This window comes from Gastrolobium bilobum, unplaced genomic scaffold (assembly GCF_033153095.1).
Source record: "Gastrolobium bilobum isolate Gb01-03AN ecotype WA unplaced genomic scaffold, APGP_CSIRO_Gbil_v1 utg1487, whole genome shotgun sequence".
In the NCBI taxonomy this organism is placed as follows: domain Eukaryota; kingdom Viridiplantae; phylum Streptophyta; class Magnoliopsida; order Fabales; family Fabaceae; genus Gastrolobium; species Gastrolobium bilobum.
Window position 1 is genome coordinate 308,735 of NW_026899081.1, and position 15,225 is coordinate 323,959.

Here is a 15,225-nt window from a genome sequence, read left to right on the forward strand (position 1 = left end):
TCTGCTTAATTTAAACACAGTTGAACTCAACAAAGAAGTTGAAATGCAGTTGTAATTTGCTTACAGAACGTTAGTTAATATTAAAAAATAAATGAAAAATTCTGTGTAATTTGCTTTATGAATCAATATAGAGAAATATTTAGGTTAAGTTGCCCCTAATTGCGTTCTATTTGTATAGATTTATGGTCCTTTGTTCATTGTTGTAATATAATCTTATGATATTGTTTCTGTTGTTTACTTTATATCATCGTGTAACGCTTTCTCATGAATAAACATTTTAACTACGCTTCTGCATGATACAAAGAAAGAGAATAAATCAACAGATCTGGGGCACCAGTGCCCCTTATTACATATAAGTACTAGTGCATCAAACACAACTTAAAGAAAGTAAACACCAAAGTACACTGAACAAATTTGTAGATCAAATCCATAGATAGAGCTTAGTGGGAACCACAAAATCCGATTCTTGTGCTTCAGTTTCCATGTAAAAGTCACACGTCCCTCCCTTAATGTTGCCTCCATGCTTCAGAAAGGAGGTACTTAACAAGTTACTCGTTGTAATAGGCTTGCAAATTACTTCTGGAGATTCTTTCTCCTGTTGTCTTAATCCTCTGTTTCCTGTGCAAGATAGCACTTGCTGATATGAATAAGAGAAGGGAGAAGGCCTCTGTTTTTTCCTCAGCAGCATACATCAGCTACAAGCTTGAATAGGTCTGGCATGAGCAAAGGGTGAGTCGTTTCTTATATGGGTTTCACATTTGGGCATTGACATTACTGTTTCAAAAGCTCCAACCAGCAATGCCACCTTCCTTTTCCCAGCTGGAGCAAGTTTTGTGACAGCTTGTCTGAGTGCAAAATCAACCATCCATTCCTCTGCACTTTTTCTTTCATCTATCATTTGGTGCTTCAGGTCAACCTTTTCTGGTTCTGGATCAGGAACCGAGGGCAGGAAATTTGGCTTTCGCGAGTTGATCTTTCTCATTTCCTCCTCGTCTTGCATAGGTCTCTTGCACCTAGTTGCCCATTGCCAATTCTTGCTTGTGTTCTGCTCTTCACCACCTTTGCTGCTTGTGCTGTGTAACTTACTGGCTTTAACTTGATTTTCCTCCAATAATTCCTGGTCCTGGACAATAATGGTGCTTTCTTCTGGCATATCAGTCCATTGAATTTGGTTCTCCTGTCTAATTCCTTCATCATCATTCTCTAGGCTTGTGTTGCTGCCTTCATGGCTTTCATCAATGTCGCAAGTTTCACTGATCTTGTGACCTTCACTATTTTCAACCGTCTCTTCATCAAGTGCCATTAAGACACAACTGGCCTCATCATCCACATGTTTTTCATTTTCTCTATTATCATCTTCTGCATTTATCGGATGCTGAAATACTACCTCTGTCAAAGAAGATTGGTCATAATCATAACTTTTTCTGTTGGACGAATAATCAGTTTCTTGAGTCTCGAACTCGATGTTTTCACTTGTGCCTTCCAGGACAGAATTAGTGCCATGAGGTTGTGCTTCAAAACAGGTGCTTTTTACTTCTTTGGCTTCTGAGAGTGCTTCTTCAACCAGAATGTCTGAATAATGTCTGCTAAGGGTGTCATCTAACCACATTTCAGATATATCATGCAAACCCTCTGATAAGGACTCAAATTTTGAGTCAGTCTCCTCCTGTATGATGACAGAAGAACCAATATCTTCTTCATTGTTGAATGCACAGAATTGTTCCTCCTCCCACTCCATATCAGTCTGATCTTTGGAATCAGAATCATCCAATTCAATATTCTCCATGTGTTCCCCATCATGGCTACTCTCACTGCAGTAGCTTCCCATACATATTTCTTCATGAAACCAGGTAGGTAGGTTTTCTTCTGCATCTTCAACATGTTGCTCTGGATGAAAGCTCCCCTTGGTATCTGCTTCGATTGCAGCATCATCATCAAAGTAGTTTTTGAAATCCTCCTCGAAATCAAACTCAGACTTGGGGAGATTATAAGTCACGCTTGGGTTAACTTGCTTGACACCATCCTCTTCTGTTGCAATGCCATTCTCCTTAACTGTTGACTTGATATCTTCTTGATCTGCAAGGTTTTTGATTGAGTCGAGTCTTCCCATTTTGCCACCTCCTCCCTTTTCCTTGGCATAGATTTCGATAAAGAAATCCATACCAATTTCTTGTGCCAAGGGAATGATTATTGGATTACCTGTATCAGCTTCATCACATGCAGGTTTTCCTTCAATGACAATCTGCTCAATATCAGAGTCCTCCTTTGTCTCACAGGGAACCTTCAATCTTCGAGGGCTCAGAGCTTCCAGCTTTATACTCTTCTGAGTCTTCAAAAAACGCCTCCTTGTTGACATGAAGTTCTTTAATGGAGGCACAGGAGCATGGCGATGGCAATTAAGAGAACAATATATATATGGGCAAACCTTCATGACTGAAGCTCCCTCAGATTCAATACCCCCAGGATTAAGCATGAGGTATGCAGGAAATTTAGAGTCTTTCAGAGTTGAAGAGCAGGTAGCTCTCTCTGGTGCAGTCATATCTGCACTCAGAACTCCTGTGATTGATTTTCTCGGACAAACTCTACAAGGCTTAAAAGTAGGAGCCTTTGTTAATGTTCTCGCCACATTCAAACTAGAGGATATTGACAAATCTTTTGCAGGTTTCTTACTAGAAACACAACTAGTGTTTGAATCACTTGAAAATTTTCGTGGTAGATTCTTACCATCTGAACCAGATTGGGTATTCCGAAGACTCACTGGCAAAAGCTCCTTTTTTGCATCTGAACTGCTGGTGGGCTTCATGTAATTAGGGGACTTTCTCACCAAAGGCTTCTCCTTTTGTGTTAATGCTGCAGTAGTTGGAACATGAAGACGTGGTGACTTTCTTTGTTGGGATAAGCTCCTCCTTGAAGATGGTGATTGAAGGCCCTCCAAATCAGAAAGCTTAACTGTCCTTGACTTCTTCATTTTCTTCATCCTATCAGTTCCTCCTTGAACATGATCAGCTTGGATACCAAGCTTGTTGGGAACCTTTCTTTGGACCATATTCAAAAGAAAACCACATGCATAATAAGTGGGAATATGGAATCAAAATTAGTTTTCATTTCCTTTGCTATGTAGAGTTCAAGCACAAGAAACCTTCTTGTGCTTTTCTTTTCCTCGAAAGGAAGTTCACATGGCAAAAAAAAGAAAAAACATGGAGGTATTGAAATCCAAACAACCAGAAAGATTCTGCCCTTTTGGTTTAGTTTGCTTTGTTTGCAGAAGGTTTTCTTGTGACTTATTCTCTGTTGTTGTTGATAGGCAGACGATGAAATTTGAATAAGGCTGGTATAATTGTTTCATGCTGACTCTTACTAACAGGTGGTTTAGGGACCCTTTCTGTTTGAGCATTATTTGTATTTGTAACATGGGAATTCTCCATTTGCTAGGGACCTGTTTCTTATAGTTAAAGCATTAACATTGTTTCTGTAAACAAAACCAAAAAATAAAATAAAAAATGCTCAAAATTTGTTGCTGATTTGATTCTCAACTTTTCCATTTCAAAATGACTAAATTACCCTCTCTTGATTTGGATAAGGAATACCTTGACGCCTTCTCTAGGTGATAGATGAAGACGTCGTACTTTTTCCACTTACTTTGGCATACTCTTGATTAATGGCAATAAAGCTCTATTAAGGCAACCCTTTGGTTCACGAAATAACCTCAACGTTTTTTGCTTTCTAGTCAATGGATTAATAATGGTGATAAATAAATATATTTATAATTACTATGTTATTGAAATGGTAGGTTTTATCGAACAGAATAAATGGAAAATGAATAGCTCTAAAGGATAATCCATGAATAGCAATTGGGTTTGTCTTTTACTTGGGTAAATAGCAGTTGGAAGTTTCTAGGTAGCTAAGTTAGCTCAATAAAAATAACTCTCTGTTCAAAGACTTCAATGTTCATAAATTGCAGAAGTTTTTGGCATGTGTGTGTATCTTGCTATGTATTTTCCTTATTAATTTGTCATCTTCAATTTAGGTGTAGGTGTTGGACACCCTTATTAATTTTTTTTTTTTAAAAAATGTGTAATTTAGAGGTAATATTAGCAGTTAATAATAACTGAACGAGTTGTTTTAGTAATTTATATAATTCTAAAATTGATTTAATAAAATTTAAATTTTGTGATAACTATAATAATTGTTTCAAAGTTTAGTAGTGTCTATATTCTACAATTGCTTTTATTAAATGAACCCAAGCAATTTTCTACGTTTAATGAGCATATTTGGAAGCATTGGAAATGAGGGGGGGAGGCAGGGTGCATGGAAGTTTTTGTCTTTTTTGGAGTCAAAAAGACAAGTCTGTGGTTGGCGAAAATGGGCTGCCTGTGGGCCCTACATGGGCCTTGGGTCCATATCAATCTTCAGAGGCTCCTCTCCTCTCATGATTGAAAGAAAGCTAAGGTGGTAAAGTGTAGATGATCAACGTAAACTTAAAAGAGTAATGCCTCATTCATTCTGATATGGTCATTTTACGATCATATATGAGGCAATGAAGCACCATAGACTAATGTTTGCTTGATAGGGGTGAAAAGGATTTCTTAACCAATTGATAATGATCTTCTCTAATTAAAAAGGAGTGATTTCAAATAAGGTCAATGAATCCTTCACGTTACTGATTATTGGTAGGTATGAAAATTCTCGTGAGACAACGTGCTACGCTATTATTAATTATTCATGGTGCAATACTCAATAACTGTTGAATATTTTACCCATTTGTGTTGGCTTTATATATAGTTCCATAAATATTTGTTAGGTATATTATGATATATAATTGCTATTTATGATAATGATGTAGTTGAGAGATGGTTGAGCTGAGCACCACACAACAAAAATCACGTGGTTTATTTAAAATAAACTTGTCTGTAAAGTAAACAAATAAGAAGTGTATCTATTATTGATTTATTTTAAAATGTATTACAATCTTAACTTATTAAAACTTTAGAATAACATAATCTTATTTGTTTACATTAAGATAAACTAACTTCAAATAAGTTATTATTATTATTATTAATTGTTAGAATAACAAATTACTCAACCTGCAAACAAATTGAGATTGAAGTTATGGATAAGGCCTTACTTATTTTTTATTTTTTAAAAAGGATAAGGTCTTAACAATGGGGAGAAACACATAAGTCTTCGTCATTGTGGAACGAAATGGTATACGTGTAAGATATTTTTTGGTGCTCCATCTCATCCATTCCTTTTAGATGTAATTTAAGAAATTCTGCAGGTCTATTATTTTTTATATTTTTTGAATTGTTAAAATTTTATATAAAATATCAGTTAAAAAATTATTTCACATAAAAGTTTGCATCAATAATCATTCTCTTGAACATAATATTTAGTTTGATATATTATTTGTTTTAAATATTTAAAGAGATTTTTCTATTTTTGAAAAATCATCAACACTTATCATCAATAAGCATCTAAGTAAATTAAATAAACTGAAAATACCTTGAAGTCAAGTTCCTTCCTTATAAAATTGTATTCCAATTAATTGTTGGGTTCGCTTTTTCTGACGTTACTATAAATAAGTTATCAATACGATATCGTTTTGGGTCAAAAATCATGATATTTTTATAATTTTAATTTATTTCAGGGTTATAATAGTCTTTACATTTATAATTTTTTAAGATTTCAATATAAAAACGACGTCATTTTGAGAATAAATGTAGATAACTTATCTGCAGTAACTGCATAAATATTTTTCTCATTAATTGTTATACTTATTTTATACGTAAAATCAACCATTAATGTTGATTTAATATATGTGGTACCATAAAATCTAAACAGTATACATGGTACCACTCTCGTAAAATTTGAATTTAAAAGAGACAGGTCTTTAATTGAATATTGAAGTTTATCTTTTAGTCATTATAGAAATAAGCCCTCTACCAGACTACCACTTCCAGCCTAGAAGTTAATTTTAAAGTTTTGAGTCAACTGTGACAGCGAAAAGACAATCCTTCCTTCCAGATACCTTCTAAAATTTTCATTTATTTAATTTAAAACTCAATCAGTCAAAAAAAAATCCTTTATATAATAATAAAGAATGTTTAAAATTAATTATAATTGTATACCAAAAAAGTTGTTTAAGCGAAATTATAGCAAAAAGTAACAAAGTATTTTAAGATAATATATTATACTTGAATAGCAATGGGTTTATACTTTTTCAAATTTTAATTATTAAATATCGTTTAATGATTGTAATTCTAAAAAAAAAAAACAGAAATTGCATACTGAAATAGAAAATTTCCTTTATAATATAGTTCAAAAATAAATAAATTATTATAGGTATAATTTAACCATCCCAATAAATTAGATATGATTAAGTGATAATCTTGGAGGCAAAACATGTACCTTTTGGTGGTTAGAATGTGCTAAATTTCTAAACCGCTGACAGTTCCTTATTCTTTTTGTCATTTTCCCTCAATAAAAAAAAAATTATAGTAGTCTGGCAAAAAAGTTCTCTGGATAAGACCAAGAGTATCAGGATCCTAACAATTTTTTTTTTTTTTTAAATGAGTATATTCACGATTCTTATATTTACAATCCTATAACTATACAAAAGTTGTCCAAACTGGAAGAATTCTCTTCTGTTCAAAGGACTTGAACATTGAAATATGAAATAAAAGGAATTGTTTGCAGGTGGACGTATATACAAACAAAGAGATTTATATTCTCTTCTGCACAGCAATAAGTAGGACAACAAAAATAGGAGAAACAAGAAAAAGAATATACGGCCAAATTTGATTCATTGCACTTTCTTGAAACACACCATCTTCTAGAGGGTAGTTAGATTTATTTTCTATAAATGCATCAAAATAATTCTGGTAGCCTGTGTTCTTTAAATAAAATGGAGATCCTGTGGTCACCTTCAACATTTCCATAGCCTGAAAGAGTTTGTAACCGACCATGAATGCAAGTCTAAAAATCTATGAATACTACACATTGCTAATAATCCTACATGCATGGGAAACATAATAGATTAGAGGGTTTAAATACTAGACAAAGATAGTCATAGTTTAAATTTTCAATTCAGGTTGCACTGTTATCTAGCAAATCACTTTTGCAGAAAAACCAAAACACAATGCCACCAGGAATTACCTGAAAACTGTACATTAATTGTCTTGCTTTCTTGCTTACTTTAGGAGTTGGGTGAGATTGAAGCTTCTCATACATACTTCGAGCCTCACTTTGCCTGTCAATCATCAAAATATGTTTGGAAATATTGAAAAATAAAACAGATCAATTAATAATAAGCACCTCCCCTTTCAAGTCAAGAGGCTATAGTTGTTTATGAACGAAGTCCAAGTTGTTGCAGACTCACACACACTTGGAATCTATATCGTTTACTGAGACTACCGGAAACATACAATTCATTTTCAAGAGAAAACAAGGCTTCCTGATCAAAACTAGCTGAGTTTCAGCATACTGCAGTGACAAGGATATCAACATATCATTCCAATTTTCCCCTATAGATTGCAATATCAGCACTTTAGGAACAGTTAAATTAGTGAAAGCCCAACGAATTCATTGATGAAGGTGTTATTTCCCTATGAACTAGTTATATCTTGTCCCTTGCATCAGGCAAAAAATATTGACAATGGCACCCTAACTGCAGATCAAATTTGACCTCTTCAGTGGCAAAGATCCCTGTCTCCAGAATGAACATCAACAAAGCCCGAGCCAGCTTAGCCAGAGGGCACCAATGCCCTAATTGGAGTTGAATTCTGGAGTCAGATCCCTGTTTTCGCAACAAAGTTTTTTTTGGGGTTGGTGTTTTTGGGGGGATACTCTTACATCAAACGGCACCAATGTCATCATTTTACATCAAAAGCCTAGATTATACAATAAGATTTGGTGATAGCACCAAGAAAAGAAAATAAACTTTTGTTAAGGGCTCAAATTTCTGAATTGACCCCGATAGGGATAACAATATTGGACACAGCAAAACAATGCAAGATAAACCTATTTGAACTGAACATAACACACAATAATATGACATGTTTTCAAAACTACTAAATTGTTTATCCTTCTAAGTTAAACGAAAGGCATTATACATAATTTAGAATTTAAAAACATATACAGATATACCTAAATTAACAACCTAGAATATGCATATTGGGGAATTCCATGAGAAGTTCAGATGTCATGAAGTTCTGAACATACCTATTGAGGGAGTCTTGACAAATCGACCACTGTAAAGCAGCTAATCCATGGAGCTCACTCTGCACAGACATGATTAATCTCATGCATATATTCCTCCAAACATTTTTTCCCTAGTTTCCCTGCTAGAGTATACGTCATTAAATTTAAAATTACAAAACCTAGATCTGATGCTATGCTCAGAAAAAAAGGGCAGTTAAAATATTCTTTTGGTTTCAAGAAAATAGGTTCATCTCATTGACTTCAGTTGGCATTGAGAGATTATATTAGCTACTCAGAGAAATGATAGTTATGCTTCTTCTTTTTTCCATATCTGGTAAGTAGTTTAAAATAAAAACATTTACCTTGAAGGTTAATATATCCATAACCTTCTCATAATAGGGCAATGCTTCCGTCAGTTTTCCCGCATTCATTAACAAGTCACCATCCTTCAATGCCTATAAATATTATGTAAAATTTAGAAATTATATTATGCTGGGATTACTAGGCAACAGGTAAACAACAAAAGAAGAGGATTAAATTAGGAAGAACACCCTAAAGAAATTCAATGAAGCATTTGGAAGTTAAGAATATCCTAGCTAATTCTCATTCTCATCACATTTTCTCTAGCTCTTCTCCCAGCCCCAATCTGTCAATCAGAATCAATGTTCTGAACTGGAAGCTTTATTGCTATAACCAATTAAGAGTGAACACATTAACCATTAATACAGAATTAGGGGAATTGAAGTTCAATTAAGAATCCAAGACTATTAGTGTATCCATCAAGTTTAAGGATACATCAATTCAAACCCAAAAGACACATATATTTCCAAATTGGCAATTTGAAATTGCTCGATCTGATATGGCCAAAGGAATAAAAATCTGTTTTCTTAAAAGCATCAGTTTTAAAATTATTACTCTTTTAGTTTTCTGATAAATATAATTGCTTTGACTTGAACATCGTTAAAATTTTGTCAATTTTCATGAACACTTAACGCATTTTGAGCATTTTCGGAAGAATAGAGAAGTTGAATGTATCAATCTATCATATTCTAAGGAACCAAGTCTATGCCTTCACTTCAATAAGCCAAGAAACATTAGCAGCTTGAGTCATTAAGTTTTTTTTTTTTTTATCTATCGGCCATTGCTAGCAATTAATGATACTTAACTATCAATAACTATGAAATAAAAAATACCCAAAGATATTCATACAAATATTACCAAAAAGGAAACTCATGCTTAAAAGAAGAAAAGAATGGCAGTAATATATGGGTTACCACTAGATATTCTCACCTCCTCGCCCTCATATTTTAGCTTTGGATCAATATTTAATCCAATTTCCTCCTTGTAGGCAGCAAGTAGCTGCTTTGTGCGTGCTTCTTTAAGAGCTTTTTCTTCTTCAGTCTCTAGAACCTCTCCAGGACGTATAACTCTTCCACCACCAAACTGAAAATGCCAAAAAGTAAAAAACAGGGGTAAATGAGAAAGAAGAAAAATCATGAACAAGTAGACTAAGTTGGTTTATTTGGCAAATACAAAATACCATACTGTTTTTGAAATATTGCTAGGTCTGGGAAAGACACCCCATGTAGAAACTTTAGGCTTGTAAAATTCTGACTCATCTTCCTTAGTCTGTTCAGGTTTCGGAGCTGTTGCAGCATCAAACATGCTTGTGTCTCCAACAATAAGCTCCACCTCAGGTAAGTCACCATCAGAGAAAGAGTCCGAAAGAGGAACAAGTCCAGGTGGCAATCCCCTAGTCATCTTCTTATCCGCAAAGTCAAGCCCCACAAAATCAATCTTTGAAACCGATAATTTTCCCTTCTTACCAACACTATTATTGTCCATAACATCTTTTTCTGAAGTCCTCTCACTCCCTCCTGGGGATCCTAAAAATGAATTCAGATACCCATTTTAGCACGAACTGCGTATTAAAAAACACATACCTTTTTCATTATATATTACTTAACAAACATAAATGCAAGTTCAAATTTGTAATCAGCTTAGACATTCAAGTGAAATCAAAGATATCAACTAACACCCCATCAGACAAGACTCTTTTGTGTTTAGTTTTCAACTTTTTTATTTAATATAATGGAAGTAGCAAGTGGCAAGAATCGAACTTTAGATAATGTTAGGGGCACTAATATCACATTTAATGAACTAACGTCAATTGTTTTATATCCAATAACTGTTACCTTGAGTCGTTTCACTAACGGCAACCCCTTTATTCTTCTTGTACTTTTTTGCCTTCTCCATAGCAATCTTCACAGAGAGTGGCAAATCCTTTTGTCCCTCATCAACAAACTTCACCTGTTTAACCGAATTCTCATCTTCAGCATCCCCTTCCTCAATTCCCAAACTGGAGTTCGATTTTATAGATTCCTTATACGCATTTGCCTTCCTAAACGCGAGCTTCACGGGATCAATAGGATCCGCTTGAGCTTCGGATGCAGCTTCGGGCGAGTTTGGGGATGTGGGTTCAGAAGATTCAGCATTGTCAGGGCTCACAGCACAAGGAAGCTTCAAAGGCTTAAACGATGTTGAAGGCAAAGGCATGCCCACATTTGTGGAGTAAAAAATTGAGGGTTTTGAAGGGGATATAATGCTCATCAAAGAGAACCACAAAGGTTGCAAAGAAGCCATTAAAGAAAATAATCACCAAGCTTGTAACTTTGTTCTTATTAGATAAGGCAATTGAGTAAAGTGACGTTGGCCTCTGCTTCATTCGTTTCCAATTCTGTTCCTGCAATGGGCTTTTTCTTATTGGGCCTGAATACTAAATCTTATTGACCCAATAGGGTTTTTATTCAAAACAAAATAATTGAAAATAGACTAGGGTTTTTCAGGCTTGTTGATATAAAAAGGATTCCTTATCTTCTCGCATTTTTTAGGTCTTCTTAGTGAGGGTTACCCTGTGTTCCAAATCACTGAGCTTAAATAAGCTTCTCAAAGGTACCTTCTTAACTACTCTGCTATTTCACCTCGCCAATTTTTCATTTCCCTTTCGTTGTACCTTGTTACAGGTTTATGTTAATTCTTAGTGTCATCGGTTTTCCGACCATCGGGGTTTACCTTCGTGTAGTGCTTATGTCATGATTTTGAGTTGTGTTTGATGTTACCCCAAAATGGCCCTTGTTTTTCCGGATTAATTAAAAGTTTTTTTTTCTGGGATTTTGGAAATGATCGATTTTTCATCAATTTGGTTCTTGGGTTTCTGTTTGTCCGAATCATACTTTTTCTAATTGCAAAGTGAACCTTGGTGAAAAGTATTGGAGATAGAATTATAATTGTTGCTTTGGATTATTTTCTTATGTAAAAGTGAATTGTTGATGTGATGAGCGTTGTGAGTTACTGATTCAACTGAAGGGTTATAATGTGTCGCACTGAGTATTTTCAGTTAAGGGTGGTAGCGGGTATATTGTCTCCGAGGATGAACAAATCGAAAACACTTTCGTTCTTCTGAGTTGTTTCCATGCTGAAAAATTTTGGAGACCTGAACTGAGGAGGCTGTATGCTTGTTCGTGTATTCTATATGAGATGACTTTGTCATTGTTTCTTCAGATTGTATGCTGTGGTTTTTTATGCCGAGCGCATCTAGTATTGTTGCACCATGTAAGGGGGGATAAACAAAACGTAAAATTGTAATGAAAAAAATAAAAAATAGTAAAAAATCAAAAGTGCTTGGAATTTTGATGTGCATGATGTAAGATGTTGTAGTTATGTTTTCTGGAATATGGGTTTAGGGCAGCATGCATGTACGAGCTGAATTGGGCTTTATTTAAATTGGATTTGTCAACCTGATATGATATGTGCTTTAGTTGAATTCACACTGCGCCCTGCCTGAGAGTTGAGTCAAGAAATGTTTGTTCCTGTTTTGATGGGTAGTACAACATCTTTTAAAATCTTATTGTTTGGTTTAAATATGGAAATAGGAAAAATCTACTTTAAACTTCTCTGTTATGAATTTGGATGTCATATAAGTTTTTGTCGTCCATTCTGAAAGTAAAATGTCTTCTGCTGTGCTGTTGGAATTTGTGTCGTGTACATTTGCATTATATAATGTAGCCTGTTTATACTTTTTTCATAGCATGTAAATGCATTTTAATAATTATAAATTTATAATTGAGTTTGGTGATCGATCTTTTTTGTTTTAAATTATTCTCTTTAGTTTTTTTACAATTCATTTTTGCATCTTAATCTACCCCTTGTTTCTTGGGATGAATTTGTTATTTTCTTTGCCTTTACCTAGATGAATCGGGAAAAGTTGATGAAGATGGCCGGTTCAGTTCGAACCGGTGGAAAGGGTACCGTCAGAAGGTATATTTTATTATTTTATCTATGAAACTCATATTTTTTTCCATTCTAATGAAATCAGTTTTCTTAGTAAGGGCAATATTAGATTTTAACATGTTTCGATGGATGTAACATGAGCTGTATATTGACATGAATTCTTGAGCTTATTTTTGTGTTTTTTTCCCTCCTTAGTACACCCATATATTGAGGGCGTACAACCAACACTTTGGCTATTTCTTTCTCTCTCTTTTTCTTTTGAATTAAACATTATTGATTCTGCTGTTGGTGTGTCCTTTGCCTCAAGAATATTTCTTTGACACAGAATGCATCCGTTGAGTTGAATGCTCTCTTGTTGTTTTGCCTTCTGTTTATTTTAGAAAGAAGAAGGCTGTCCACAAGACAACCACCACAGATGACAAAAGGCTTCAGAGTACCCTGAAGAGAATAGGGGTGAATGCTATCCCTGCAATTGAGGAGGTCAACATCTTTAAGGATGATGTAGTTATCCAGTTTCTAAACCCCAAAGGTAATTTGAGTTCATAATATCTGGAACATTTATATTTTTGATATTATAGGCTATATATTTTGTTTTAAGTATAAAGTTTACTGACTGTGAAGTTGGATTTTTTTTTTTTTTTACCTTTCCAGTTCAAGCATCCATTGCTGCTAATACTTGGGTTGTTAGTGGTTCTCCGCAAACAAAGAGTAAGCAGCCATGTCTTTTTCCTTCATTTTCGAGTGCCATATTATTAAATTGACCTTGGGTCAGTTGCTATAGTGTATCCTATGAGAGAGCTTTGCCAACTTATTTATACATGTCGCAAAAGAGTGTGTAAAAATGATAACTTTTGCTGCGTTAATCTTCAAGCGTTCCTTTAACGACATGAGCACCTTTTGTTTAATCTGTGTCACATTGGAATATTTGGGCTTTTCTTACTTGGAGTATATCAGACTCACTGTAATGTGATGTTTGATTTTTTACTGATCTATGACTGGATTTGGCATTAAAAATTGACATATTTTCCCGTTTTACAGAGTTGCAAGATATACTCCCTAGCATTATCCACCAATTAGGTATGCGAGTTGGATTTTCTCATAGTTGTGTTTGGTGTTTCTTGTTCCTCCCAACTTAACATGTTGGTCATTGAAATGCAGGACCAGATAACTTGGAAAACTTGAAGAAATTAGCCGAGCAGTTCCAGAAGCAGGCTCCTGAATCAGGTGCTGGTGCAACCTCAGCACAAGAGGAGAATGATGATGACGTCCCAGAGCTTGTTCCAGGGGAGACTTTTGAGACAGCTGCTGAGGAGACCCAGGCTTCGTAGAGTGCTATTGTGCCATGTCATATATCTCCTTCTCCTGTGTTTTCAAATTTTTTCTTGATTTTCAACTTTTAAGTATTTCAGGTGTTCAGTTCTCCTGTCATATACTTTAAAACAGTTCGAATACTCTTTTTAATTGAATCTGCTTTCCTTCATCCAACTCGAAGCATTTTACTACTTGTCTGCCCCTGACTCTACCTAACTCTTAGTTCATCACCATTGACCTATAAGTTGCACGTGGCTTGGCCTTGTCCTTATCCAGTTCCATATTAACCCGGCATGTTGTGACAATAAAACCATATAAGTTCATCATAAATCGTCGAGAAATATAACGATAGTTGTTGATTAAGGTTTTCATATCAATTTAGTAAGAGAAAACTTCAAAAATTCCCCTATAAATTTTTTCTAGTATCACTTATTCTCCTCTTGTAAATTTTTTGAATCATTTGTATTTTTATTTAATTTTTTTTATCACTTATTCTCATGACTTAAAGTTTTTTATTACTTATCCTTCTAAATGAGGGAGATAAATGATAAAAAAAATTTAAGTGAAGAGGGTAAATAATTCAAAATTTTGGAAAGGAAATAAATGATTATAAGAGAAGTTATAAGGGATTTTTTGAAGTTTTCCGGAGTGGCATGAGATGTAAGGACATTGCGATCCTAATGGAGGAGGATTGATAGGGTTAGAAATGGACGCACATTCATCTGTTTTGGGCAATGCTAAATCTGTTCTGAAGACGGAGAATGTGCTTCCGAACTATTATGATTAACGTGCCGCACTATCTGTGATCAGGTCAAATTTTTACAAATGGGTCGATCATGTGATCTTTCTTGATGTACCTTAGTGTTGATACATGTATTTATAGTAGAGTGATGTGTGCTTGAAAGATGCCTTTCTTCATGGTGAAGGCAAAGGTTCCTTAGTGCCAAAGTAGTATGACTGTCCTGATTAAATGTTGAGGAGCTTGCTGTCATGGTGTCTTTAAGGTTGATGAGCTTGCTGGTTGTCATGAGTTTGCTGCTATAGAGGTGTCTTTGCTGTCACAAATATTGTGCAGCTTGGAGAAGTGAGTTGTGCAGCCTTCATTGACTATGAGCTTTCTTAATAATAAAGGCTTTTAGTTTGAACCTTGTATTTGTATAATATTTATTCAGGTGAGTTTGGAATAAGAATAAACTGAGGAACTGCTGCACAACTTTACTCATTACTATATGGCAGCTGTATAAACAACTGAACTAAAATTTAACAATAAACGAAATTCTCGGTAAATACTCATTCAGAGGCGGTGACATGAACTTTAGAGATGGTTCTTTATTCATTAAAAACAACAAGTTCTCTATGAAAGGTTCTCATCTATTCCTAAATACTGAAATCTATTTGTGTTACTATCTAACAAGTTTATCTATT

The 15,225-nt window shown here is 34.6% G+C and overlaps 4 protein-coding genes and 1 non-coding gene across 6 annotated transcripts; 2 read left to right on the top strand and 3 right to left on the bottom strand.

The window, feature by feature from the left end:
- Window positions 1-615: 615 nt before the first annotated feature.
- Window positions 616-1,844, bottom strand: LOC133287077 (calmodulin binding protein PICBP-like). Its single transcript, XM_061484635.1, has one exon. The coding sequence runs from the start codon at window positions 1,826-1,828 to the stop codon at window positions 692-694; it is 1,137 nt and encodes a 378-aa protein (XP_061340619.1). The 5' UTR covers window positions 1,829-1,844; the 3' UTR covers window positions 616-691.
- A 30-nt stretch (window positions 1,845-1,874) lies between these two features.
- LOC133287036 (uncharacterized) lies at window positions 1,875-3,046 on the bottom strand. Its single transcript, XM_061484586.1, has 2 exons — window positions 2,013-3,046; window positions 1,875-1,911 (listed from the first exon to the last, which is right to left on the bottom strand). Exons 1-2 carry the CDS (start codon window positions 3,044-3,046, stop codon window positions 1,875-1,877), a joined length of 1,071 nt encoding a protein of 356 aa, XP_061340570.1.
- A 3,544-nt stretch (window positions 3,047-6,590) lies between these two features.
- On the bottom strand, window positions 6,591-10,875 carry LOC133287053 (uncharacterized). Of its 2 annotated transcripts, none has more exons than XM_061484605.1 (7): window positions 10,395-10,875; window positions 9,745-10,076; window positions 9,490-9,642; window positions 8,562-8,654; window positions 8,221-8,279; window positions 7,156-7,249; window positions 6,591-6,941 (listed from the first exon to the last, which is right to left on the bottom strand). In XM_061484605.1, exons 1-7 carry the CDS (start codon window positions 10,840-10,842, stop codon window positions 6,723-6,725), a joined length of 1,398 nt encoding a protein of 465 aa, XP_061340589.1. In that variant the 5' UTR covers window positions 10,843-10,875; the 3' UTR covers window positions 6,591-6,722. The 2 variants fall into 2 exon arrangements, with proteins under 2 accessions (XP_061340589.1, XP_061340588.1); XM_061484604.1 differs by having other exon boundaries at window positions 9,745-10,085.
- A 156-nt stretch (window positions 10,876-11,031) lies between these two features.
- LOC133287051 (basic transcription factor 3-like) lies at window positions 11,032-13,969 on the top strand. The gene is made up of 6 exons (XM_061484602.1): window positions 11,032-11,151; window positions 12,449-12,516; window positions 12,870-13,018; window positions 13,141-13,197; window positions 13,528-13,566; window positions 13,648-13,969. Exons 2-6 carry the CDS (start codon window positions 12,449-12,451, stop codon window positions 13,815-13,817), a joined length of 483 nt encoding a protein of 160 aa, XP_061340586.1. The 5' UTR covers window positions 11,032-11,151; the 3' UTR covers window positions 13,818-13,969.
- Window positions 11,620-11,707, top strand: LOC133287082 (small nucleolar RNA Z159/U59). Its single transcript, XR_009748194.1, has one exon. It is a non-coding gene; the product is annotated as a small nucleolar RNA Z159/U59 (small nucleolar RNA).
- Window positions 13,970-15,225: the final 1,256 nt, after the last annotated feature.